Source organism: Dipodomys spectabilis, unplaced genomic scaffold (genome assembly GCF_019054845.1).
Source record: "Dipodomys spectabilis isolate Male_0828 unplaced genomic scaffold, ASM1905484v1 ptg000051l, whole genome shotgun sequence".
Taxonomy (NCBI): domain Eukaryota; kingdom Metazoa; phylum Chordata; class Mammalia; order Rodentia; family Heteromyidae; genus Dipodomys; species Dipodomys spectabilis.
In genome coordinates, this window is record NW_024870728.1 from 356,597 (window position 1) to 382,317 (window position 25,721).

Consider the following 25,721-nt stretch of genomic DNA (forward strand, 5'->3'; position numbering starts at 1 on the left):
GGTCTGGTCATGGGTCCTGAACTCTGGGCCTGGGCGCTGTCCCTCAGCTCTTCAGCTCAAGGCTAGCGCTCTACCACTTGAGCCACAGCACCACTTCTGGCTTTTTTTCTTTTTGCTTATGTGGTGCTGAGGAATCGAACCCAGGGCCTCAGGCATGCAAGACAAGCGCTCTACCACTGAGCCACCTTCCCAGCCCAATCTGTGACACTTTTATCTCCATTTAACCACCCAAAAGCTGGACCTGGAGCTATGGCTCACATGGTAGAGTGCTAGCCTTGAGCACTATAAAACTTAGAGACAATGCCCAGGCCCTGAGTTCAAACCTTAGGACTGGCACAAAACAAAACTACTACTAAAGAGAATCCACTCTACTATTAGAGATAGCCCTGGAACCATTTTGATATTTCTACACTCAAATTGCTAAAATATGTAGGCATAATATATATATATATATATGTATGTATGTATGTATATAGGTATGTATGTATATGTATATATGTAGTATAATGTGGAATCTCCTTTTATATTCAAAACACATGTTCATTTCAAATGTGAATAAATACAGTTCATCAAAATTGCAATTGGCACACAGGTAGCTTCTGTCCCTTCCTCTAGCATGGTGGCAGCACTGGGACATCAGATCCGCCAGCTAAATCTCTGCCAACATCTTTAAGTACTAAGGATTATTTCAAGGAGTAACTTGTTAAATCAAAGAATAAACATGTCTAGAGTTCTTTTATTCATACCACCAAAATTGACCTCTGGAAACAACTGCCGGAATTAATGAAGTAGTCAATAGCCCACATTCTCACTAATATTTGCGTTATCCCTTCGTTTTTTACTAATTTCATAGGTCTTAAGTGCTGGTGCCCTGATGTGTGGCTTTAAGCAGCTTTGTCTGTTCTCATTTGTTGGTGGTACCAGAGCGGGAATTCATGGTCAGCTTTCTTACTCTCAGCTGATGCTCTACCACTTGAGCCACATCTCTAGCCCAACTTTTTGCTGAAGATGGAGTCTTGCAGTTTTTTCTGGCCCAAGCTGGCTTCAAATCTTGATCCTCCAGATATTGGCCTCTTAAGTAGCTAGGGTTACAGTCATGAGCTACTAGAGTGCTACTAAACTGGGATTTTTTGAGGCAGGAAAGTTCATACTGATGGCGGTTAGTTCCATCTCTTACTGACGGCACTTTAGGACCTTTGCCTTTTCCCTTGCAGGGCTCTCAGGAGCCTGCTTTTCAATGCTCTTGTCATTTACGCTTTGTCACATTCAGCCTCTTTCCCTATTTTTGTTCTTCACCTGGTAAATTTGTCTTATTTTTGGCACAAAGAAAATGTTTCATTTCTGTATATTTACATTTCTAAAACTGGTTTTTCTTGATATTTTCTGCCTTGGTCTTGGACAGCCTTTCCTGGCTCAAGTGGTAGAGCATCTGTTTTGTAAGCACAAGCACCTGAGTCCAAATCCCAGTCCGGACAAAAAATAAAACTAAAGACATGAATAGAATACTCTCCTAAGAAAGCCTTTCCTGATCTCAGTAAATGAATAAAGTCATTCATAACCTAATGAGATGCATTTATGCAAATAGAGAGGTTCTGGGTGGACCTTAGTGAAAGGCACTGCCCTGACAGGCAAGACACCAGGTCTTTTCCTCAACACCACCAACAGCGTCAACAGACACAACAAGTGAACATCAGAAGCCAGCACCCAGAAGCAGAAAGATGAGGGATCTGAGGTACCAAGGAACAGGAGAATGAAAAGACTGAAAGCCAGATGCTGGTGCTCATGCCTGTAATCCTTGTTACTCAGGAGGCTGTGATCCAGAGGGTCTTGGTTTGAAACCAGCCTGGACAGCCAAGTCCAACAGACTCCATCTCTAGATATCCAGCAAAAAGCCAGGGTGGAAGCATGGCTTCAGTGGAAGAGTACCAGCTAAGCCAGCCAACCCAGGCATTGTGAAGGCCTGAATTTAACCCCAATACTGGAAGAAAAAAAAAGCTGAAGTGCTTATGTAAAGTTACTGTAAAGTAATAGAGGATCCTATTTATATGGCTATGGTAAGAAAAATATCATTTTAATAGGAGAAAGACTACAATCATGCACAAATGACTATTAGAAAGGTTTCTGTTTGCACAAATGACGGGGCCCTTGCCTTCAGGATGGTGTCCAAGGGTTTTTAGAAACAGGAGGACCCTGTAGCACCAGATCCTTCACCAATGGCTCACCAGAGAATGACTGGGAAGCCCAGAACCACACAGAGAAGTTATTTTTGATGGTGTTTGTGTTTGTGTTTGGTCATACTGGGGGTTAGACGCGCAGCCTGGTACTTCCTAGGTAGATGCTCTTCCACTTGAACCACATCCCCAGACATTTTTGCTTTTACGGATAGGGTTTCACCTTTTTTTTGGGCCTGCGTGGCTGGGATAATAGGTGCATAGCACCACACCGGCTGAGTGCTGGAGGAGAGCCTCCTTTTTGCCCAATTTGTCTTCAAGTCATGATCCTCCTGACCTTTACCTCCCAAGTAGCTAGGATTATGGATGTAGAGAAGTTTTAGAGTAGACCACGAGATGGTTGCTTGGAAGTTAAATGGCATATTGGAGCCAGTTATCCAGAAATACATTACTCAATAGTTAAGCTTCATGATAAAAAAAATCTTTCATCATATTACAAAACTACTTCAATAACTGGTACTCTATAGAGGGGAAGTGAAATGTTTTTAAATAAGTATTATTTAATAAAATTGAGTGAGATCCCTGCAAAAATTTTGGCCCAAATCTCAGATGTGTTGTATTACATAGGTGGAACTGGCTTGATTGACTGTGCAAGAACTCCACTGTGACTCTGAAACTGTCCCCACTTAGCTGTGTAACTTTACATAGACGAAGTCAGTTTGTTAATTGGTTAATAACTCAACTACTTGTTCCTAGAAAGGTGGGTTAATGCTTAGGTTGATGGACTCAAATTGATCACTGGAAGGCCACCTAAGTTAGTGTCAATACTCTTCTCCTCATCTGTGTGTCAAAAATATAAAATCCTTGAGAGTTGTTTTTAATAGTGGAAGTGTATTGATTACCCCATAATCATCTCCCTTGCTGTAATTGGATTAGCCTCACTTTTGTAAGGTTAACAAGGATTTCATCTCACTTTCAAAAATAACTTCATTTTCCATATTTTAATGTTTCATTTGTAATTGATGATGGCATTTTTTGCATCAGAGAATCAAATCTTGCACCAAATCTTTTTTAAAATCTGTTTCATATGGAGAGCTACTCTACTTAGAACAAAACATGCCCATGTAGTCTAGGCTGGTCTCTAGATTCTCCTGCCTCTGTCTCTCCACTGCTGGGATTACCAGTGTGCACTCTATGTCTGCCTGCTGCTTAGCATTCATCAGCATGTAGTCTTTCTCTCTACACACCAGGAGCAGAATAGAGATATTTTTCAAGTACCTTCAGAACATTACCACCAAACAAGCCTCAACAAGTTTAAAAGTTTAAAATCATACAGATTATGTTCTCGGAAAATAATGGAAAAAGTAGACATCAATATACATCTTTAAGCTTGCAGAAATTGAATGACACATTTCTAAGTAATTCATGATCAAAGAAGGAGCCACAAAGGAAATAAATGAAAATTCGTAGACTTGAAGGAAAATAGCATTCCCAAAATACGTGGGATGAATTTTCAGCAGTAGTTCATACTGGGGACATTTAAAGCACTGAAGTGTTTAAAAAAAACACAATAATCTACATCCCTACCTCAATTGGAAAAGGAAGAGCAAATTAAAACAAGCAAGAGCAAAATGTTATTTTTGGGAAAAGCATACAAAACCTTAAAGACACACCTTTTGCTTTGTTTCCTACAATCACATGTAAATCAATAATTACTTCAATAGAAATCTCAATTGAAATTGAGTAACTATTTTAATTGAAAGGAAAACTTTTCATCAATATCACTTAAAACTCTAAAAGCCTAACAAAAGCTGAGTGCATACAAAATTATAACTGATAAAATCATACGGATGAAATAGTAATTATGGAAAGAAAAAAAAAATAAAGAATTCCAGCAAATAGATCATAGAAGACTTACTGTATTATAGAAACATGGTAATATCTCCTAACTGGTCAGTAAGACCAGGAAATTTGAATCAAAATGTCCACAGAGGTTTTGATTTGGTTTTTCTTGAAACAAGCTATTTATAAAATGTATGTGAAAAAAGTCCAATGTCAAGAACAGCCATGAGGTTGTTCTGGGAGAAGGGCCTCCCCTACCCAGTCCTGAGGAGCAGGAGGAGGAGAAGGAGAAGGAGGAGGAGGAGGAGGAGGAGGGGGAGGAGAAGGGCCTCCCCCACCCAGTCATGGGTACAATAAAAATACATAAATAAAGACAGTACAGGATGCAGCAGTAGAGCACTCACCTTGAGCTGAAGAGCACAGGGACAGCGCCCAGGCCCAGAGTTCAAGCCCCACGACAAAAAAAAAAAAGAAATTGACAACCAACATTGAAATCATATGAAGGTGCATTCACTCTCCTTAACAATTAAGGAAATGCAAATTAAAACTACCATGAGTCATTAATTTGCCTTTTGGAGATAAGCAAAAATATAATACTAAGTATTTGTATAAGCTCAACAAAAACTCCTCTGTACATTCATGGATGTTTGTTTCTTTGTTAATACCCATGCATTATGCATACACAGAGTTTTTGTATACATTGCCTAGTTAATATTAGATTTTAAATATAAAATTATTTAAGTTTTGCTGGGAAGGTGGCTCAGTGGTCGAGCACTTGCCTTGCATGCATGAGGCCTTGGGTTCAATTCCTCAGCACCACATAAGCAGAAAAAAGCCAGAAGTGGCACTGTGGCTCAAGTGGTAGAGCACTAGCCTTGAGCTGAAGAGCTCAGGGATAGCGCCCAAACCCAGAGTTCAGGTCCCACAACTGACCAAAAAAATTTTTTTAAGTTTTGATTTAATAAAATACTTCTAGAATTTGTCATTAAGCACAGCACTAAGCCTGTATACTTTAACTATTTTCTTTTTTATTATTATTCTAGATTTTTTTATTGTGAAAATACTGTACAGAGGGGTTACAATTACATGAGCAACTTTAACTATTTTCATACTCAATGCCTCTCACACTAGTAACGCTAAAATTTTCTCTAGCAACAACTGAGAGAAATTTTTTTAACTACTGAATAAAATTTGGATTAAAGAAGAAATCAAGTGAATCCACAATCTAGTTACTAAAGAATGGATGGCCAAGCCAGATTCTAGTGGCTCTTGCCTGTTATCCTAGCTACTCAGGAGGCTGAGATCTGAGGATCGCAGTTCAAAGCCAGCCAGGGCAGGAAAGTCTGTGAGACTCTTATCTCCAATTATCCACCAGAAAACCAGAAGTGGTGCTGTGGCTCAAGTGGTAGAGTGCTCACTTTGAGCTGAAGAGCTGAAGAACAGCACCAAGGCCAAGGCCCAGAGTTCAAGCCCCATGACCGACAAAAAAAAAAAAAAAGAATGGATGGGCTGAGATGCATTTATTAGAAAACAAGAACAAATGAGAGCTTTCATTTCAAGATGACAATAGAACAGATGAGCACAACTTACATAAAAGAAAGAAATCGATTTTAAAAATAAGCCAAGAGTTAATGAATGCAGCAGTGGTACTCTCTAGATACGTTGAAAATGAGCTCTACAACTTATCGGTGATGATGGATGGGAAAAACTGGGAGGAAACAGGGAAGGGGTGTCTCTGTCCAAAAAGAAATGTACTTTTTACCTGATTTATGTAGCTATAACCCTTCTGTACATCACCTTTATAACAATTTTTAAAGTGTTAAAAAAGACAAGAAATTACAAAAATTAAAACACAAATGTATAGGATAGATAATAAACATTGAAACATCAGTTTCTTTAAAATTCAAACTAACTAAGAACTGTAAAAAGAAAGAAAAGAAAAATCCAGTAAAACAGATCAATTTCAACGGTATAAGTAAAGGGAAACCAAATATACAGATACACAACACAAATTAGAACCCAGAGCTAATTGAACCACAAATGATATAAATACTTAACCCAAATTACATAAAATATAATTCAACATTTAAGCCATGCTGAAAATTGTTTTCCTTTTCTTTTTTTGTCAGTAATGGGACTTGAATTCAAGGCCTGGGCACTGTCTCTGAGCTTTTTTGCTCAAGGCTAGTGCTCTGCCAATGAGCCACAACTCCATTTTCCAAGTTTTCTGATGATTCATTGGAGATGAGTCTCATGAACTTTCCTGCCTGGACTGGTTTTGAACCACAATTCTCAGATCTCAGCTTCCTGAGTAACTAGAATTACAGGCGTGAGCCAGCAGTGCCGGACTGAAAATTATTTATGAGACACCTTACATTCCTTTTTCACGTACTGTATCTTTGAAATCAGGGGTGCCGTTTACACTTAAAGCACCCCAAAAAATTGCAATAGCTGGGATCATAGGCAACCTCGTATAGGAAGAAAGATTTTACAGACATTTGAGACATTAATATAGGCAAAGGAAGAAAGATCACCGTGACTCTTAGCAGAAGCGAGAATCGAATGCACCATCAACAACCCCATCATTACTTACCCTAACAAACAGACTGAGCGGGAGCCCTTCTTTCTCAAGTTGATGCGGCCCTGACTGTCACCACGGAGGCTCAGTAGGGTACCCAAGCCCACGCTGCACATTGGTACTAATCCAATCATTTGGCTTCAAGACTGGATCAGATTGGAACAGAGGTCAATTAACATAGGTGTGTATCTTATGGAACACTTGTGCAATGTATAGACACAGGATGACCCAGCATCCAACTAAGAGAATTAGAACAAGACTTTCTGCTTAAAATAATCACTCACAGCTGCACAAAAAAAAAAAAAAAAAAAAAACAAGAAAATAAGCAAAGATATTTTCCAACCAAAAAGTCTAACCAGAGTCTGCAAAGATCTAGACCCAGTTATTCCAAAGGAAGACTTAATGTGGTCACAGATTCTCAGGGAAGAAAACGAACTCAGCAGTGAGGCCCAGTGAACAGAGACCAACTCACCTGGCCACAGGTGTGAAGGAGAGAAGGAGCGTGTCTACAAGGGGCCCACAGAGCCCCTGCAGGGCTGAAGACGCCCTAAGACATTTGTTTCCAAGGGAGCACCTTTAGAACCTCTAGCCTCAAACTAGCAGAAACTCACCCTGCTGGGTAGAATGAGACTTCACACTCACGGTCAGAACAGAAAAAGCTCCACACCCTGTCCTCAGCTGCAAGCTGTGTCTGCCCACTCTAGCGGCTGCAGGGTGTTTGCAATCACATGTGTCTGCTTTGGATAAATGGCCTCTAACTCTGCGGCACCTGAGTAAAATCACATACTAGGTGTTCTGGTTCTAAAGCATCTCCAAAAGCATGCATTGAAAACTTCCTCTGGCCTGACACCCATGGCTCACTCCTGTAATCCTAGCTACTTAGGAGGCAGAGATCTGAGGATCAAGGTTTGGAGCCAGGCCTGGTAGGAAAGTTGTATGAGACTCTTCTCTCCAAATAACCACCAAAAAAGCCAGAAGTGGAGCTTGGCTCAAATGATAGAGTACCAGTCTTGACTAAAGATGCTCAGAGAGGCTGGAATGGTGGCTCAGTGGTAGAGTGCTTGGCTCACATGCATGTGACCCTGGGTTTGATTCCTCAGCACCACATAAGCAGAAAAAGCTGGAAGTGGTGCTGTGGCTCCAGTGGTAGAGTGCTTGCCTTGAGCTGAAGAGCTGAGGGACAGCGCCCAGGCCCAGAGTTCAGGTACCAAGACCGACCAAAAAAAAAAAAATGCTCAGGGATAGCGCCCAGGCCCTGATTTGAAACTTCGCTAAGCAACAGAGTTGACAGTGACTAGGTTAAGAGGGCAAAGGGAATGGATTCAGGTCATTATTGAGCAGTTGGGCATTAGAAATGGAAGAGCCACGTTCTACCTTGCTCTCTCTCACCTCATGTTCACTCTCCATCCCCCCATGTGGGGTAAGGCTGCAAGAAGAACCTAGAAGAAGCCAAACCCTTGATCTTGGATCCCTCAGCCTCCAGAATCAGGAGGAATAAAGATCTGTTCACTGTAAATTACTGTCTCTAGTTCTGTGTTATAGCAACACAAAGTGCACCCCAACAGTTGGTCTACTGGGGGTTTGTTTTTGTTTTTTTATCTATAAGAGTAATGCAAGAATGCTTGTTCTGGAAATATGGCCAAGGAAAACTAATGTTGAAGATAATCCATCAGATTATCATCATCCAAAGAGAATCCTGACAATAAATATTATAGACAGATAGACAGATAGACAGATTCCTTCTAGAAAATATTACATGATTGATTAGTTACATTGAAAAAACAAAAGTCTGCAATCAGAAATGTAGGGGCAAGTGTGATATATGTGTGTGTATTTAAACTATAAATATATTTAAACAGATATATATTTAAATATAAATATATAAAAACCATATACATTTACATATATTTTAACTATATAAATATAGTTTAAAAACACAATTATAATCTAGGTGCTGGTGACTTATGCCTAGCTATTCAGAAGGATGATATCTGAGGATCGGGGTTCAAAGCCAGCCCTGTCAGGAAAGTCTGTGAGACTCTTCTCTCCAATTAACCACTAGAAAACTAGAAGTGGCATTGTGGCTCAAGTGGTAGAGTGCTCGCCTTAAGCTGAAGAGCTGAGGGACAGCGCCCAGGCCCAAAGTTCAAGCCCCATGACTGACCAAAAAAATAAAAAATAAAAAGCGGTTATTTAGGAAAACAAGATTGCTAGCATGATTTACCACAAATACCAAAAGAGCCATTTCCTATTTCCCCAAATATGTAATTATTATGGCATCATCATATTCTTTTATTATTCTAAAGATGGATTCTTAAGTACATATGCATATATACACATAAATATGATACAGCACTGTAAATTCAGTAAAATGCTATACAATGATAATATAAAAAAATTTTAACACCCTACCTATTCAACACAAGAAAAATGTCGGGAAAGATGGAGAATTATAAAAGTGTGATGTTGATCAAGCTGCATCATAAGCTGATTTGCTGGATTTAAATCCCTTTGTACAACTACTTAAAGATAATTTTTTTTAAGTTTTTTAAAGAAGAAAAATGTCCTGTGCATATTCAATTCACTTTACATACATCACATGCTGCCATCTAGTGGTAACCTTGAGAACCCATGAACCGTTGTTTGAGGTTCAGCCTACCTACTAATATTTTTTTTCCAGGCACAAGTTGTCTTGGACTTTAACAAATCCGCTGCTTCCTTAATGATTGCAATGGCATCAGTTATGTCCATTTTTCCCCAAAGCCCATGGCTTTTCATCATGGTAGTAGAATCTGCCCGAACATTAGAACCGTGTCTCTAGCCCTAAGGCACCCCCCCACCCCCACCCCCACACGATGCTCGTATTTTTTTGAGATCATACTGACTGTGATTTATTTACTTTCATTTTTGTCTTGGTTTTATGTTTCACTATCTTTATGTAGTCTTACAAAGTAGTTTATGAATACAATGCATCCTAATCACTGTTGACCATCCTTACCCCTTTCAACATTCTCACCCCTCCCTCCCCAGCCCCACACTAAATGCATTTTTGCCCCCTAATCCAGAGACTGAATCAATGATGTTCTAGTGTTTAGGGAAGAAAAATGTCTTCAATGTTTTCATCTTCTAGCATAATTGATTCAGGGTGCGCTGAATTGTTCTCAATGGCACTGAGAACCTTCAACAGCAACCCCTTTTCCTCCACTTCCTCAATCATTCAATAGTGAGTGCTGCTGTTCAAGCTTCTGTATTACGGTGCCAAAATATAGAAAGGAGATCTTTTCTTTGGGGTTGAGATGATTTTGGATCGCTGGCACACTAAATACAGTAAGTCACACTTTATTCTGTAGCTAGCAGCATTAGTACATAATACTGGGGTCAAATAATCTTTAAAACCATTAAATCCTTTGCCCTGCCTAGTATTTTTGCTGCATACTGCATATGGCCAGGGATCTTTTTCCAAAATAATCTTTCATATTATTCTTCTTATTATCAATCTTGGTCAGGATGCCTATAATAATAATAAAAAATATACACCCATAAGATATTATAACGGGGAACCAGTGGCCCATGCCTGCAATGCTGCTACTCAGGAGCTGATGAGACTCTGGTCTCCAATTAACCACCAAAAACCAGAAGTGGAATTGTAACTCACGTGCATTAATTACTCTTGACCAGAAGAGCTTCAGGACAGCTCCCAGGCTCTGAGCTCCAGTCCCAGGCCTGGCACACACACAAAATTAATTATCATCATTATGATCATTATTATATGATTATCATTATCAAGCTTGGTCAAAAGACGCCCATAAATGTTACCATTCTATTGTTCTCAAGCCTATAATAATCCGCCCACAAGGCGGCCTCCCTGCACCTAGCAATCCGCAGACCCCGAGGGCAGGGCCGGAAGATGCTGGAAGGCGGCGCAAGGGCGTGGCCGGAGGACCCACTCCCCAGCCCTCCCTCTAGGGCGAGCAAAGCCTCTGACTCTGCCCGTCCCCAAACACCCGTTTCCGCCGGAAAGCGCACCTCGGAGGCGGGTCCGAAAGCCCAGCACGGATTGGCCCGGAGCAAATGCCTTGAACTCTTTTTGAAATGCCCCAATCAACGCCGGCCTCTGCCCGCCAGCCAATAGAAAGCCGAGATAGAGCGGGAGGGGGCGGAGCGGCCTGTTCGAGCTGCGCGCGCGGGCTGGGCGCGGGGATTCGGAGCGGAGTCTGCACCGGGATCGCGTCTGTCATGGAGGCCGGGAGCCCGGGGGCCGGGGACCCGGAGGAGGAACTGCTGTTGCGGAGGCTCAGGGAGAGCCGCCGCCGCTTTCAGAGGCGCATGCAGCAACTGATCGAGAAGGTGGGCTCCCGGCCCGCGGGCTGCAGGGGCCGGGCGGGCGGGGCCTGGGAGGACCGCGGGGTCGGGGACCCGCTTCCGACGGGCAGGGTCTGACCCGACGCTCTTGTCCCCGCAGTACAGCCAGCCCTTCGAGGACGACCCCCTGGTGCAGATGGCCACCCTGACCTACGAGACCCGCCAGGGTAGGAGCCGCAGGGCCGACGGGAAGGGCGGGCCGCGTGGGCCGGGTCTCGGTGTGGTCGGGCCGCGTGGGCCCCGTCTCGGTGTGGTCGGGCCGCGTGGGCCCCGTCTCGGTGTGGTCGGGCCGCGTGGGCCCCGGTCTCGGTGTGGTCCGGCCGCGTGGGCCCCGGTCTCGGTGTGGTCCGGCCGCGTGGGCCCCGGTCTCGGTGTGGTCGGGCCGCGTGGGCCCCGGTCTCGGTGTGGTCGGGCCGCTTGGGCCCGGTCTCGGTGTGGTCGGGCCGCGTGGGCCCCGGTCTCGGTGTGGTCCGGCCGCGTGGGCCCCGGTCTCGGTGTGGTCCGGCCGCGTGGGCCCCGGTCTCGGTGTGGTCGGGCCGCGTGGGCCCCGGTCTCGGTGTGGTCGGGCCGCGTGGGCCGGGTCTCGGTGTGGTCGGGCCGCGTGGGCCTCCGCCCTCCTAGCACCGTCACCTTTGCTTGGTCCTTTCCTGGGTCTTCTTGAAACTAGAACTGACTTACTTGGGATGGAAACGCGTGCTCTGCGCGGCTTAGGGAGCCCGTGTCTCCTCCTCGGGGGTGGGAGGGGCGTGGCAGTCCCGTCCGCTGCGCGTGGATGTCTCGGGGACGTAGCGCCCGCGGCTCTTCGGGCCCCAGGAAACATTCACAGGGAGCCCGGCACGGATGGCTCACGCCTCTAATCCTAGCTCCTCAGGACGCTGAGATCTGGGGATCAAGGTTCAAAACCAGCCAAGAGCCAGAAGTAGAAGTAGACTTGGGCCTCAAGTGGTAGAGCCCCATCTTCGAACCAAAAAGCTAAATGAAAGTGTGAGGCCAGTACCATTGGCTGTTTGTCTGTCCTGTCCTCATGTTTACTGTACCAGATATGCAGAAGTAGCTGTTTGGCATAATGGTGAAGTTGTAAACGACCTTTCATCACAGAGACTCTCTGCTTAAGGGCCTGGAGAACATTTTGCACTGAATGAGCCCACTTTGATTTGCTGAAAGCAAGACAGGTACAAAAAGTCATTCCCTCATGAGCTGGTAGCGCATATCCTGTTGCTTATCCTAAGACATTTATTTATTGGCTTGGCCTTTCTTACTTAGATGGTGCTGGCCCTACGTGCATAATAGTGTGAGTGCACAAAACAGGGCAGCATCTTAGCAGGCAAAGCAGAACTAACCGCAGCAATTGTGATGGAGACTGGAAAGAGTAGTTGTTGGCAGGTATGAACAGCTTACCGTCTGCCCTACATAATTCATGTTCTTTTTATTCCATGTTCTCATGCCAATCAAAGGTAGGAGCCAATCAAATCCTCACAAGCCTCTGGGTAGAGCACAGAAAGTTTAATTTGCCTCGTGTCACTAATCCCAAGTGGCAAAGCCTTGATTGGACTGTGAGCCCAGGTACTCTGCGCTCCATTCTAGAAAGGTTGCATGGCATCATAACACCAGAGTCACCGCTGCCCACAGCTCACATCCTGCCTCCCCACACAGACAGGTGGCCTGGTCTGCTTGCATATCCCCTTGCCTTTGCTCATCAGTAAAACTAACTTGATAAATCCTTGTTCCATAAAGTGTTATGGGGGTGGGTTTTGAGTATAAAATGATGTATACTTAGAGCCGGGCACCGGTGGCTCATGCCTGTAATCCTAGCTACTCGGGAGGCTGAGGTCTGAGGATTGAAGTTCAAAGTCAGCCCACTCAGGAAAGCCAGTGAGGCTCTTTATCTCCAAGGAACCACCATAAAACCAGAAGTGGCACAGTGGCTAAAGTTGGTAGAGCACTCGCCTTGAGCTGAAGAGCTGAGGGACAGGGCCCAGGCTCAGAGTTTAAGTCCTATGACCAACCAAAAAAAAAAAAAAAAAAGATGGATATTTGGAAAAGACTTACACTAGAACCCAGAGCATTGTAAGTGCCTTTCATATTAACATATTTTTCCAGGAAGTTTAGAAGAGGTTGGATAGATCACCCAGGATCTATGTGCCAGCAGGTAGCAAGGAGAGTCACACTTGGACCCCAGAACTCAGTGCTCGCCCTGGGTCTGGCCCTGCCCTATACACATCCTGCTATACAGATTGCCTTCAGAAAGCACTGTACTCCTGGCATTATGGAGAGTGCTGATGGTGCGTACTCTATATTCTGCCCTAAATAAGTGATATTTTAAGGACAGTATCTGCTGTGTGTACATTTTGTTTAACGTTTCCAGTTAATGATAAGATCTGATGACCTGTTGCCTACTAAGTAGGAAGGCTGCCATTAATGACAACTTTGTCAAACCTTGATTTCTCCCCCTTCTCCTCTCCCCCCCACCCCCCCGCCCCCATGGGGCTAGAACTCAGGGCCTGACATCTGCTCCTGAGCTTTTTCACTCAACGCTAGCACTCTACCACTTAGAGCCACAGCACCACTTCCTGTTTTCTGGTGGTTAATTGGAGATGAGAATCTCACCGATTTTTCTGCCTAGCTGGCTTTGAACCTCAATCCTCAGATCACAGCCTTCTGAGTAACAAGGATTTCAGGCATGAGCCACCAGCACCCAACCAAACCTTGATTTTTTAAAAACTTGCTTCACAAAGATGAACTGCACAGAACAATGACTATCAGGAGTGCACTGATGATTATCAGAAATACAGTGTGATTGCTTTTAATATTACATCCTTTTACTATCTGTCACGTTGGCTCTCTGTGAATGCAGGTTGAGCCAAAATGGAATGTTCGAGATTATTTAACTTGTTGTTTTTGTTTCTTAAGGATTGAGAATTTGGGGAGGAAGGCTAATAAAGGAAAAGAAGAAAAAGACAATCCAGGTATTTAGTGCCAAATTGTATCACTTAAATGCTGGGCTTTGGTGAAGTTCTGGTGTGAAAGAAACTGGTGTGCTGGGCCCTAGAACGTCTGCTGAGACCGGCCGGAAGCCTCGGGGGGCCTGGTTTGCTCAGCGAGATGACCTGTGTTTGAGGATTTAGGGAGGAACATTCTCCTGTTGCCTGGCTTGTCTGTGGCTCTGCTTCTTCATCAGAGGGCCTAGGGCTGCCTGAGCTAGCTCCTACGTTCTGAGGTTGAGTGAGCCAGTTCTGCAAGGCATGTCCCAGCCCAAGCTCATGTTTTCCCTTCCTCTGAGGAAAGAAAAATGCCTCTTTTCCTCTTCTGAAAAGGGGCCAGAGACAGGCCAGGTGGAGTGCAAGATTGCTTCTTTCTGCCTTTGTCTACCTTTCGAGAACAAGTCTTACATCCTCACCTCACCCTGGGGCTCTTTAGCCCGTGATCTGCCCTTGTTTCCCAGGTGGCACCCATGTGGTTTGCCTTCTTACTGTGAGACCCTGTTCAGTAAGTAGCATTTGTTCACATACCTAGTGCAAAGTTGTCTAATACCTTGTTTGACACCAGGTTCTCAAATAAATGACCCATGCTTCCTCCTCATAATCACAAGAATGAAAACTTTGAGGTTAAGGTTATACAACATTAACAGCAATCCTGCAATCAAACCTTGGTTGTTTTAGCCCTAGAAATATGTAGAACTGCTTAATGTTAGGCTGACCTCTGTGCACACATGGTCACTGGCGCCTCTTAGTTCGTGTTTCTTGCACACGTGTTTTATAAATACAGTTTCACCTTTACTTATAGGAGCGCAGCCCTTGTGTTGATCATCCATTGTGTAGTCCGGTTCCATTCTCTGAATTGCTCTTCTATTGTAGGCCTGGGGCCCTTTGCACCTTCCTTTAACATAAATCAGGGCTTGCATGCTCTTTCTGCCCAGGATCAGGAGTAGTTATTACAGGCTTTGCAGCTTTGCAGCCCTGTGATAAGGAAAAGTGGCCATCGCCAATATGAGTAGGTGTGCGTGGCTCCTAACAACTTGCCCTTGTTATGTAAAACTCACAAAAGCATCCTGGGTCCTGTGTGTGTTCAGTGTGGGATTGGGAGCCCCAGGATGTGTTCCCTCTAACTTGCACATGTAGTGGCACCTGATCATAACGTTGGGGCTATGGTGGTTGTCTTGGTAGCAGAATGTTTCTGTCTGGGCATTGATTTAAGGTTTTTGCTTACAAAGTAGGCGAACCCCTGCCTGGCACTTACAGAATTATTAGTCCCTCTCTTAGGAGTAGAAAGACGGGGGTTTCCTGTGAGTATAGCATGCACACCCACAACTTCACTGGTGTGGTCTGGACCCAAATCCACCTTGCCCTGACACTCCTCCTCCCCCCACGCTGACAGGTCCTGCAATCCCCAGCTCGCTGCTGTAGAGTAGGGGGAGGCCGTGAGGGAGGGTAGGGGCCCTTTGTGGATCACTCCGAGCCAGTGCTACCAAGCCGCAGGAGCCTTGGGAGAACTGGCTACGTCCCCATACTGTCCAATCTGGTGCTGCCACTCAGCTCTGCAAGGTCACACCTTAGTTTGTGGGAGAGCTCATCCCTGACCCTCAGGTCCTGACTTGGCCTCCTGTCCCTTCCCCCGTCATCCCTTCCACTTCCCCCTCCCCGTCCAATGACTGAAAGCAGGGGGTGCAGGAAGAAAGTACTACTGCTTTGCCCAGGGGAACCTGTGCTCCTCCCCAGTCTTGGCCCTTTTCAAAGCAGAGAGCCCTTGCAAAGCCTCCCATCCTCAGCCAGGATGGCAGGTATGTTTTTACAGTGGCTTCTAAGTGTGGTGTTATTCAAACACGCTTCTCTTCACTGATTTTTGCACCTGGAGGACTCCCCTGTGAAGGTGGTTAGCCAGATAGAGGACCTTGTACAAGCTGGACCCGGAAGCAGCAAGCATTCGCCTTGTCGCCCGCAAGTCCTGAGAACAGGTGAGTGCCTGCTTATTGGAAAGAGGCTAGAAGGGATGGGGTCAGTACCAGTGTGTTACAGGTTTGAAGATAAGATTCCTTACTAACGCTCTCTGTTTTCTTGAACGGATAAAGACATTAGGTGCCCAGCACGCAGATAGTACTCAGATATTTCCTGAATAAATGAACATACTCCCTTTTGACAAAGGGTTAATCTCCTGATGGGTACAGTAGTTCATATCTATAATCCCAGCACTCAGGAGGCTGAGGCAGGAGGGTTGCATATTCAAGACTCTCCAGGGCCACATAGCAAGACCTTGTCACAAAAAGCCTAAGAAAGCCAAGACTCTGTGAGACGCGAGGACATGGGGAAGGCCCCTGCAGATAGTCCTCCTGCCTGCTCACCCTCTTCCTCCCCTTCCTCAGGCCGCCACTGCCTAGGACCGACCCTGTCTCTTCTCACCGTCCCTCCAGCCCCGCCCCGCCCCGCCCCGCCACGGTGCCCGCATCAGTGTTGAAGCCAGCTTGCCTTTCTCCCTGCCAATCCCCCTACTACATCTCCCCATGTCCCTTTCAACCAGGCTTCAGGAAGGAGCCTGTGTCTGGCCTCGGCTCCCTTGAAAACCAACCCTGGCTGGGGTCACCAGCCATCATGGCCAGTGATGGATCCTCTTTTAATGGGAACATTCCAGAAGTGACAGGATTTTTACTATAGAACACAGGCTGATAGAAAAACTGTCCTTAAAATGAGACGTGTGGACTTTCCTGCAAATTCTGGCTGCGATTTCCCTTTCTGACTCTTAGATGCGGACAGCAGTGGCGCGTCTTCCTCTTCTGACCCGGAGGAGTCCTTGACTGGTCCCTTAATGGTAAGACGTGAGGTCAGGTCAGGGACAGGTGGCCGGCGGCAGGGCCTCAGCTCTGGGAGACGGTGCGGCCTGGGGCAGTATCCCCGAGCCTTTCTGGAATCCTCTTCCAGGGCTCACTCTTGCTGCTGCCATGCTTGGGTCTCTGGTCTCCCATGTCAGTCCTGGCGATGGACTCGGTCCCTCAGTGTCAAAGGGACCCTGGGGCCTGCTTGTCCTCCGCAGTCCTGCTGCAGAGGCTGCCCGTTGCCTCCTGTGTCACTTCTACTGTTTAGAAAGAGGAGACAGACCCCAAGGAAGGCTACTGGAAGTGGTGCGTGGCTGTACCCCACTGCCCAGCACTGAGCGCCAGGCCTGTCTCCTGCTGTGTGGCCTCTGACTCGGGAGTGCAGCGAGCATGGCTGAGAGCCGGTTAATACTAATAGCTGACTCCTGAACTCTCCCACTGGTGTTCAGCTCATTTTCTTCCATCGCTGCTGTTCTCTACCAGGCTGTGGTCAGTGCCCTGGGCCGTGTCTGGTGTGGGCCTTCAGCGCTGGGGAACTTGCCTCGGTCACCCCTCCGGAACAGGGTGCCCATGCCCGGACACTTCCTACCACCCACAGCAAGGGCCAAAAAGTGACTTAGCACTCACAGTCCTTTCATATGCGTGCATTAAAGAGCTTCCAGTTGGTTCTAGAATTTCCCAGAGTCATGGACCTCCTCCCCCCTGACTCCTCTGTTTGCAGCCGGCAGTGCCCGGGAGCCCCCTGAAAGACGAGCTGAGGAGGAAGTACCTGGCGCAGGCGGACCTGCTGCTGCGAGGCGCAGATGACCCGCAGGTGCGTACCCCCAGAACCGCGCCAGAAAGGGCGGGCACAGTGAGGCCAGCACAGTCGTGGTTTGGGGTACTGTCCACTCAGAGCGTTTGGGGCACTTGTCCATAGTCATACCCTTGTGCTGTCCTTGAATGAGCACTGCAGGTCTCCTGGGGCTGAGCCATCGAGGACCGGCCTGGATGGGGGAGGCAGGGCCTCCATTGCCTGCACTCCCGGAGCAGCCTGGTGGACAGTGAGTGTGGGGCTCCACGATCCTAGGTGACCAGTGGCAAAGCCTCTGTCCCTGAGCGCCCCGCCTCCACATCCCCTCCCCCAGGGTGGGCCCCCACTGCCACTCCCATTCCTCCTCTGCCTGAAGATGTGGGAGGAGCCGTATCTGCGGTGAGGCGGTTGTAAAGCCTTCTCCCATTGAGGGTCATGGGGACTGGGAGTCATGCTCCCCTCCCCTCCTGAAACCCCCGCTTCCCCTGAGCACCGCGGGCGGTGTCCTCATGTGCCGTGCAGGTGACGGGAAGAGACTGGAACAAGACCCAGGCTTCTCAGGTCCTCGTTCACTGTCCAGCTGCCCAAGATGTTTTAGTTGGGCCAACACCACCCCCTCCCCCGCCCCCAGCCTCCTGGAGGAGGGGTCACTGTGGCCAGGTGATGAGTGCTGCCACATCGAGGACCTTTGCCTCACGGGCACCGTTCCCTCATGTCGTCTGTTCATCGGGGTCTGGTCAGGGAGGCAGTGCTGCCCTGCTGGGGGCGCAGCTCCCGACGCCGTCCCCGGGGACACCGTGTGGTCTAGAGAGAGCCCAGCTCCACGCGCCCAGGGTCTCGAGGTCCAGCCGCTCTTGTAATGGTTGGTTTTGCTTGCAGGGTGCGCACAGTGGGAAGGATATCCTGGTCATGCCGGCCCCCTCCTGGGCCCTGCCTGCTGCACCCGCCCCTGGTGAGTGGGAACCGAAACCTCAAGTGAACTGTACGCCTCTGTCTGTCATTTCGGTTGAACCACGGGGCCCTCTGTTCTGCTTCAATGAGCTCAGTACCCCCAGGCTGGGCATGCTATAACCAAATTCCCTCAAGGGAAATCAGATTCCACTTCCAGGCCAAGTGTCAAAAACAACAGTTCAACCTGGCCAGTTGTTTCCACCAGTAACCCTTGATTAAGACTAGTTAGATTTGTGGTAATCATTTTTAAAATAAATACCACTTAGGAAGGTGGCATTGGGTCCTCTTTGCCCATTAGCATGGCAGTGGTCGGCCACAGTGAAGTTGACCCCTGGCCAAGGAAGAGCTGCCTAACATCTCTGAACAAGAGCTTTTTCCCTAGAGACAGTTGGGACCATCTAGTGACTATCTTTGTTGGTGGTTACAGCCCAGATGTGTTCTGTCTCTGCCATTCCTCTGCATTACATTCTGAAGTGGCATTCTCCACAGGACAGGTGCCCTCATTCCGTGTGTGTGTGTGTGTGTGTGTGTGTGTGTGTGTGTGTGTCTGTGTCTGTGTCCCCGTCCATCTGCCCCATTCTAGCTGGCCATTGTGGCCCTTAGACAATGTCCTCAAGGAGCATAGGCAGTGTTACATTTAAGATAGTTTGGATTCTTTTCTTTTCTAAGTTTGATAGCCAGTTTCATTTTCCTGTTTGCATCTAGTTACAGAGCTTTTTCCATTCTCCCTGGCTTGTGTTTGCTTTTTAAGAACATGTGAAAGCATTTCATGAGAAAAGTTGAAGCTGCACATCTGAAGCGGCGTGTTCCCGATCCCTCCCTTCCCCCGTCTCCACTGCAGGTAGATAGGGTCATGGTGCTCAGGTTTCTGATTTACTTTGTAAGAGCCGGGTTAGGACGCCTTTGAGGAGAAAGGATGAAAAGTAAAAAATCTAATCTCTGAAAAGAGTCTGCTCCTAAAATTTGTTTAGTTTTCGAGTTGGTCATTTATACTGTTGAAAGCAGTCATAAGCCGAGTGCCAATGGCTCACACCTGTAATCCTAGCTACTCAGAAGCCTGAGATCTGAGGATTGCAGTTTGCAGAGTTCAAGCACCAGGACACATGCATGGGTGCGGTGCGCTCGCGCATACACGCTACACACACACACACACACATATGTGCTTTCTAGCTTCATGCTCTGGGTGTGAAAAAACTCCTAACCATTGACATACCTTCATTCTATGTGTTTCCCAGATCCCTGCCAGGGAGGATCTGCAGGAAGCCCCGGTGACCCTGCACCGCCAGCATCTTCCCCGGGAAACGACAGCATCTTGCTGGGAACCAGCAGCAACAGCTACTTGAGCAGCCAGTCCTTTGAGGCCGATGACATTTGCAACGTGACGATCAGCGACTTGTACGCGGGCATGCTGCACTCCATGAGCCGGCTGCTGAGCACCAAGCCGGGGAGCATCATCTCCACCAAGACCTCCATCGTGCAGCACTGGAAGAGGCTCCCGCGCCGGAGCAGGGTGCCCAGGAGGGAGATGGGCTGGCACGGCAACCGGCACTTCCGGAGGAACCCCAAGGAGAGGGCTGCACCCAGCTCAGAGCCCGGGAAAGACACAGGCGCGCTGATAGGCTGCAAGAACTTGTCACATGTTGCTCGCCATATGACAGATCTGAAGTTGAAAAGCGCTTTTCTTGAGGGAAACAAACATGAGGTCCACAGGTTCGATCCAACATGGAAGGAGCTCCAGGTGCCTTCACTGACTCATGTAGCTGGCAGCCCCGTGCACAGGAAACTTGGGGATCGCGAGGATAGACTTAGAGCACTGATGTGGTTAATTTCCCCTGTGAAAATGGTTTCCAGACCAAGACTGCAACAGGGTTTTGGAGAGCACCGAGTTAGGGAGATTGAAATCCAGTTCACCAAGCTTCATCGGGAATGCCTCCTGTATCCCAGGAAACAGCTTCCCCTGCCCAGCCCCCCGGGTGCCTGGGCTGTGGACATGTACAGAGGGGGTTCTGGGAGCCCAGGTGGCCCCCGGACCTTAGAGACCCACAGGCTAAGTTTACCTTCCAGCCAAGCTAGAGCAAAAGGGCAAAGTGAGGCCTTTGGGAATGTGGACAGATGTGAAGCGAACAGCTGCCCCCGGAGTGACGTCTCTCCTGTCTCGAAGGGCCGCCCCTTCCAGAGCCCTGACCGCCCCTGGCGGACATCTGACCTTTTGCCCAGAACCAGTTCAAGAATGCTGAGTGAGGCAGCGTCACCCACCCAGGCTAGTTCAGTACCACGGACAGGGCCGCTGGGTGGCGGAAGGAGCCACTACAATGAGATCAAAGAAAAGTTTGACAAGCTTCATCAGCAGTGTTGCCAGGCCTCACCACGGCAGGCAAAGGCACGTCCGGGCAACACCGGCGCGGAAGTTCACCAAACAGGAGGCTCAGGAACATCCAGGGTAGATTTCCTGAGTTTCCAAAAGTTGAAAACGTCACCCCAGTGGTGCCTACGAAGTCCCTGGGGCACTGCGTGGGCCACCACAGAACACGCTCCGCGCCCTACGAAGAGACGCAGGTTGTCGTACCCCGAGGCCGAGCCTCAGGACTCTGCAGGAGAGCTGGCAGACCCCTCATGGCCTCCCTGGTAAGAGCAGGCACGGTGTTACTACAGGAAATGTGTGCAGCCTCCAGGGAGGCTGAGGCTCTGGGCCGGGAGGCTGGGGAGATGGAACCTGGGGCCTCCTGTGTGCTGGGCAGCTGTTCTCTGGAGCCCCGCCCACACCCCAGGCCACGACACACCCCAATCCCTGCAGGACTCTCAGGGAAGTGAACCAGTGCAACACCTTCTTTTCTTTTTTTCGTCTGTTTTGGGGCTTGAACTCTGAGCTTGGGCACTATCTATCCCCCAGCTCTTCAGCTCAAGGGGAGCACTCTACTGCTTGAGCCACAGGCCACTTTCAGTTCTCTAGTGGCTTATTGGAGATAAGAGTCTCACGGACATTCCTGCTGGGGCTAGCTTTGAACCGTAATCCTCAGATTTGAGCCTCAGTTGCTAAGATTACAGGCATGAGCCACCAGCACCCGGCTACAGCGCCTCTTAAAGGGAGAAGTACTGCATCTTCAATTGCAATGCATGTAGGATTCTAAAGAGCATCACTACCCTATAATCTTTGTTCATCTTGTCCACCCTTTTTTCTTACTCAGAAAATAGCTGCCTTGACTAATCTGGAACTAGCGGCTTTCTGTCCACTTTCTGATTCCAAGTAGACCGGCAGGAGGGCAGGCCTGGCCTGCGCAGAGCAGCCAGCATACACACCTCCGGGCTCTGGGCATGGGCCCTGATCTGTGTGCAGTCACAGCCCTTGTCATGGAATCTTGGCTGCCCATGCCCATTTCCTTGCTTCCTACAGGATGGAGAGGCTGGCCAGTGTGAGTTGCCACCTGTTTCCAGGCCCCCAGCCTAGCTAGACCAGCCATCTCCACTAACTGCACTGGTTCACCCCCCAGCTGGGACACTGGCTGTGGGTTTGTTTGTAGTTTGGGCAGGTGAGGCAGTGTTCACAGCCCTCTCTTCCTCTTCCCAGTTAAGAGCTGTCCCAGTGGGCAGCTCTCCAGTGGGGGTTATTGGATGGACCCCAGCTGCCATAAGTACCCCTGCCTGCTGTGTCTTGGATTCTTTCCTGCCCCCTCACACCTCCTGCTCTGCCTGCGTCCAGCAGTGCTGAGCACGGGCGCGTGGTGACCGTCCCAGGTCCCTTTGCGCCCGGCCCCAGCGCCCTGTCCTTTCCAGTGCCCTGGCACGGCGTCTCTCACCTCAGCACTTGCTTCAGGCTTGGCTCGAGCCCTCCCTGTGCTCCTGCAGCCTCCTCTCGGGGTGCTGCTCCGCCATCCTTGCGGGCAGGGTGGGTCTGTGGCTCAGGCTCTTCGCTGAGCTCTAAGAAGAGTTCCAGGGTTTGGGGTTTTTTTTTTTCATTTTCCTCATTTTTTTCCGTGTGTAAGCTCTTACATGGGCTAGGCTGAAGCAATGCACACAGGCTTGTGTCATCCTTTGTCTCCCTGCTTGTGGATGGATGTAAGGCACCTTCCACAGGTGAGACCCCTGTGGAGCCCAAAAGGGTGGGCCGGACCTGGGAAGGCCCCGTTCCCAGGGCACTGCCCCTGCAGGACCCCACCCCACCCCCTGTGCCCACTCGGCTCCCCCAGCTGCAGCTCAGTGAGTCCCAGAGGGTGAGGTCTCAGAGCCCAGCCCTGTCTGTGACAGAGGCCCCGTGGAGATGACCTGGAGAGCAGAGCTTAGGGGCTCGAGGTGTGGCTCAAGTGGTCGAGCACCAACAGTGAACAAAGCATCAGATACTAAGTTCAAGTCCTGGTCTCAGACAGAAGTAGAGCCTCATACCTTCTGGTCACTTGAGGATAACCTGAGATCTCTCCCGCCCACCCGCACCTCAGCTGTGCCTCTGGTGTCCACCTTAACTCTCCCACAGTGCTCTCTCCCCCTCACCACCCTGCCTGCCCCTTGCCCTGCTGCCCTGTGGCAGGGCGCCATCTCCTGCCCTCCAGATCTCTTGGGCCTTGACACCAGTGCAGGCCTCCTTGCTTTTTACCTGCTTTTGTCTAGCTGTGAAGAGACGACCTCAGCTACACAGAGACCTGCACTGAGTCATGGCCAGTGGCACAGGGAGAGGGGGCCGTGCAGAGAGCTCTGCAGTTGTGCCCCGTGGCCCCTCGTGATGCCCCTCCTCAGTTGCTAAGATTACAGGCGTGAGCCACCAGCACCCGGCTACAGCACCTCTTAAAGGGAGAAGTACTGCATCTTTTCCATTGCAATGCATGTTTGATGTCAGTTGTAGCCCTCCAGGCGCTTCTCCCATTCCATCTAAACCACAGTGTGGACACTGAACTGTGTCCTACATTTTCCTTTCCCTACCAGTGCTTTACGTTTCTGGGGAAGAGCACCACATCTGGGACTATGGAGGGAAGGTCAGTGGCTGGTGTGAGCACCTGCTGGATGTCTGTTCTGCAATAGGCAGCTCTGTGTCTAGGTCTAGTAACTTCTAAATTCCTGCAGGCCTTGTAGGTGGGGCCAGAACATGGGCCTTGCTCACCCAGGGCAAGAGTGAAGAATCACGCCTCAGGTCCTTTATTTGTATTTGTTAGTCATAGGACTTGAACTCTGGGCCTGGGCACTGTCCCTGAGCTCTTGCTCAAGGCTAGCACTACTACCACTTGGAGCCACACCATCACTTCAGATTTTTGAGTAGTTAAATGAAGTTAAGAGTCTCATAGGGACTTTGCTGCCAGGACTGGCTTTGAACCACAACCCTCAGATCCTCAGCCTCTTCAGTAGCTAGGATTATAGGTGTGAACCAGTGGCGCCCAGCAGCAACTTCATTTATGATGGCATTTTCCACAATGGACACAAATTATTTATGTGCATGCATTTAAGGTTTTGGAGGCTGACCTGGGAGCTCTGGTGAATTTCACTGAAATCCTTGTCTTTTTCTTCTAGGGAAAAGAAGAGCACATCTCTCCAGATGGAAGAGAAAAATGATGTTTATTAGAAAAATTCAAAGCTAGAACCAAATATATCACCAGGTTATTTTAGAGCATTGGCCCTCTTGCTCCGGTTTTATTGACTTACCTGTCCTGGAGCAAATCCAGGGAATCTGACATTGTCACTGTTTTCTGGTTTAAAAATTAGGGGAATGAACTTGCTCAATGCACATTTTTAATGTTCGCTCTTGTAGGCCTCTTTTTCTTCTGTTTTCTTTTTCTAATTTAGACAGTACCCTCCCACCTTTCCTGTTGGAGTCTTGTTGGTTTAGGGCGCCCTCACGGAGCCCTCGTTGAAGCGCCGGACATCGACGGGGAGAGCACTGTCCTCACGTCCACGCTGTGAGTCTGGGCCACGTCATGAGGCAGCAAGGTGAAACATGAGTGATGGAGTGGCCGTGCAAACCTGCTGCATTTCACATCCCCGGCACACTGCCTCTGTGATCCCTGTTGGTTTCTGTTGGGTTTGTCTATAGTCAGGTACCACGGGGACCTATATAATGAAATAGTTCACGTGTACAGTGACAAAATATGCCTGTGTCAGCCATCTAGAGTCATTATGGACATACTGCTGTCTTATGAATTCTTTTCAATAAAAGGCTAGTGATAGATTGAGTTGTTTCCTTCCTTTCCTCGGTGATGGCTCTCCTGGGGTTGCTGTTTCTCCTTCCCTCACATGGCTTTAGCCGGTAGCCACCTCAATAGTCAGTGTGTGTGCGTCAGCTTGGGCTGCCGTAACAAGATACCACAGACTGGGTGGCTTAAGCAACAGGCTTATTTCCTCAGGGGCTGGAGATCAGGGTGCACTTAACAAGCTGGCGTTGGACTGTGGCGTCCAGCCAGGGCGGGGACAGCCTCTCTCCAACTCCGCACCTTTCTCCCGAACCTGCTACTTCCTAGCAGCAATCCATCCCTTCCGTAAGGGCCTGGTCCACACCTCCCATCATGCTCCATAGACGAGTTCTCTGGCCAGTCCAGACCAAGCGCCGGGGAGGCTGGAAGAGGCTTTTCACCTTCTACCTTGCTCATGGCCAACTTTTGCTAGTAACTGCAAGGCCTCTGCCTTTAATTCCCACAAGTAATTTAGAATGGTGCATATGCCTCGGCTTTGTAGTTTGCATTCCACCAGAGCTGGAGTACATGGATACTGTGGTTTGAGTCCCAAAAGTTCACGTATGGCAAGCTGAGTCTCCAGAACGGCAGTGTTGAAGGTAGTGTGGAGCCTGAAAAGCTGGCACCCACTGAGCTTTTTAGCCTGATCGGGAGCCCTGCTCTCCAGAGGCGTTATGGGATTTCTCATGGGTGGGAATTGCAGGCTGGGGGCCCAGCCAGGACTCTAGCTTCCTATTTCCTCCCTTGAGTTCTCGCCCTGTAGTGAGAGGCGCTCACAGAGCGACTCACAAAGCCCCGTGCTCCTGCATTTTCACAGCGGTGAGCTAACCTCACAATGTACCCGGCTCCATGTAATTCTGTGCTGGTGACAAGATTGGTGGGTGGCGTGGCTCTCGTTTGAAGAGTTCCCTACGCTGGCCCTGCTTTTTCTCCCCTTCCCTGTCCCACCTCTTTGCAAAGACCTCACCCCTGGCTCTGTCTCCAGCCAGATCGCTGTCGTGATGATGAGGCTGGGCATGCCGTCCTGGGATCCTGGCTCTTTCCACGTCCTTCCAGGACCCTTAGTGCTTCTCTG

At 48.5% G+C, this 25,721-nt stretch overlaps 1 protein-coding gene across 1 annotated transcript; it reads left to right on the top strand.

Moving 5' to 3' along the window:
* Positions 1–10,804: 10,804 nt before the first annotated feature.
* On the top strand, positions 10,805–24,643 carry LOC122107394 (Holliday junction recognition protein). Its single transcript, XM_042679083.1, has 9 exons — positions 10,805–10,938; positions 11,054–11,120; positions 13,864–13,919; positions 15,805–15,904; positions 16,688–16,752; positions 17,478–17,570; positions 18,429–18,501; positions 19,736–21,125; positions 23,991–24,643. The coding sequence occupies exons 1-9, from the start codon at positions 10,828–10,830 to the stop codon at positions 24,040–24,042; spliced, it is 2,007 nt and encodes a 668-aa protein (XP_042535017.1). The 5' UTR covers positions 10,805–10,827; the 3' UTR covers positions 24,043–24,643.
* The last annotated feature ends 1,078 nt before the right edge of the window (positions 24,644–25,721 follow it).

Bases quoted from the DNA above. Each gene is read 5' to 3' on its own strand.
- LOC122107394 (XM_042679083.1), top strand. From the start codon at position 10,828: ATGGAGGCCGGGAGCCCGGGGGCCGGGGACCCGGAGGAGGAACTGCTG. The intron at 10,939-11,053 runs GTGGGCTCCCGG...TTGTCCCCGCAG, and splicing joins TGCAGCAACTGATCGAGAAG to TACAGCCAGCCCTTCGAGGA. The intron at 16,753-17,477 runs GTAAGACGTGAG...CTCTGTTTGCAG, and splicing joins CCTTGACTGGTCCCTTAATG to CCGGCAGTGCCCGGGAGCCC.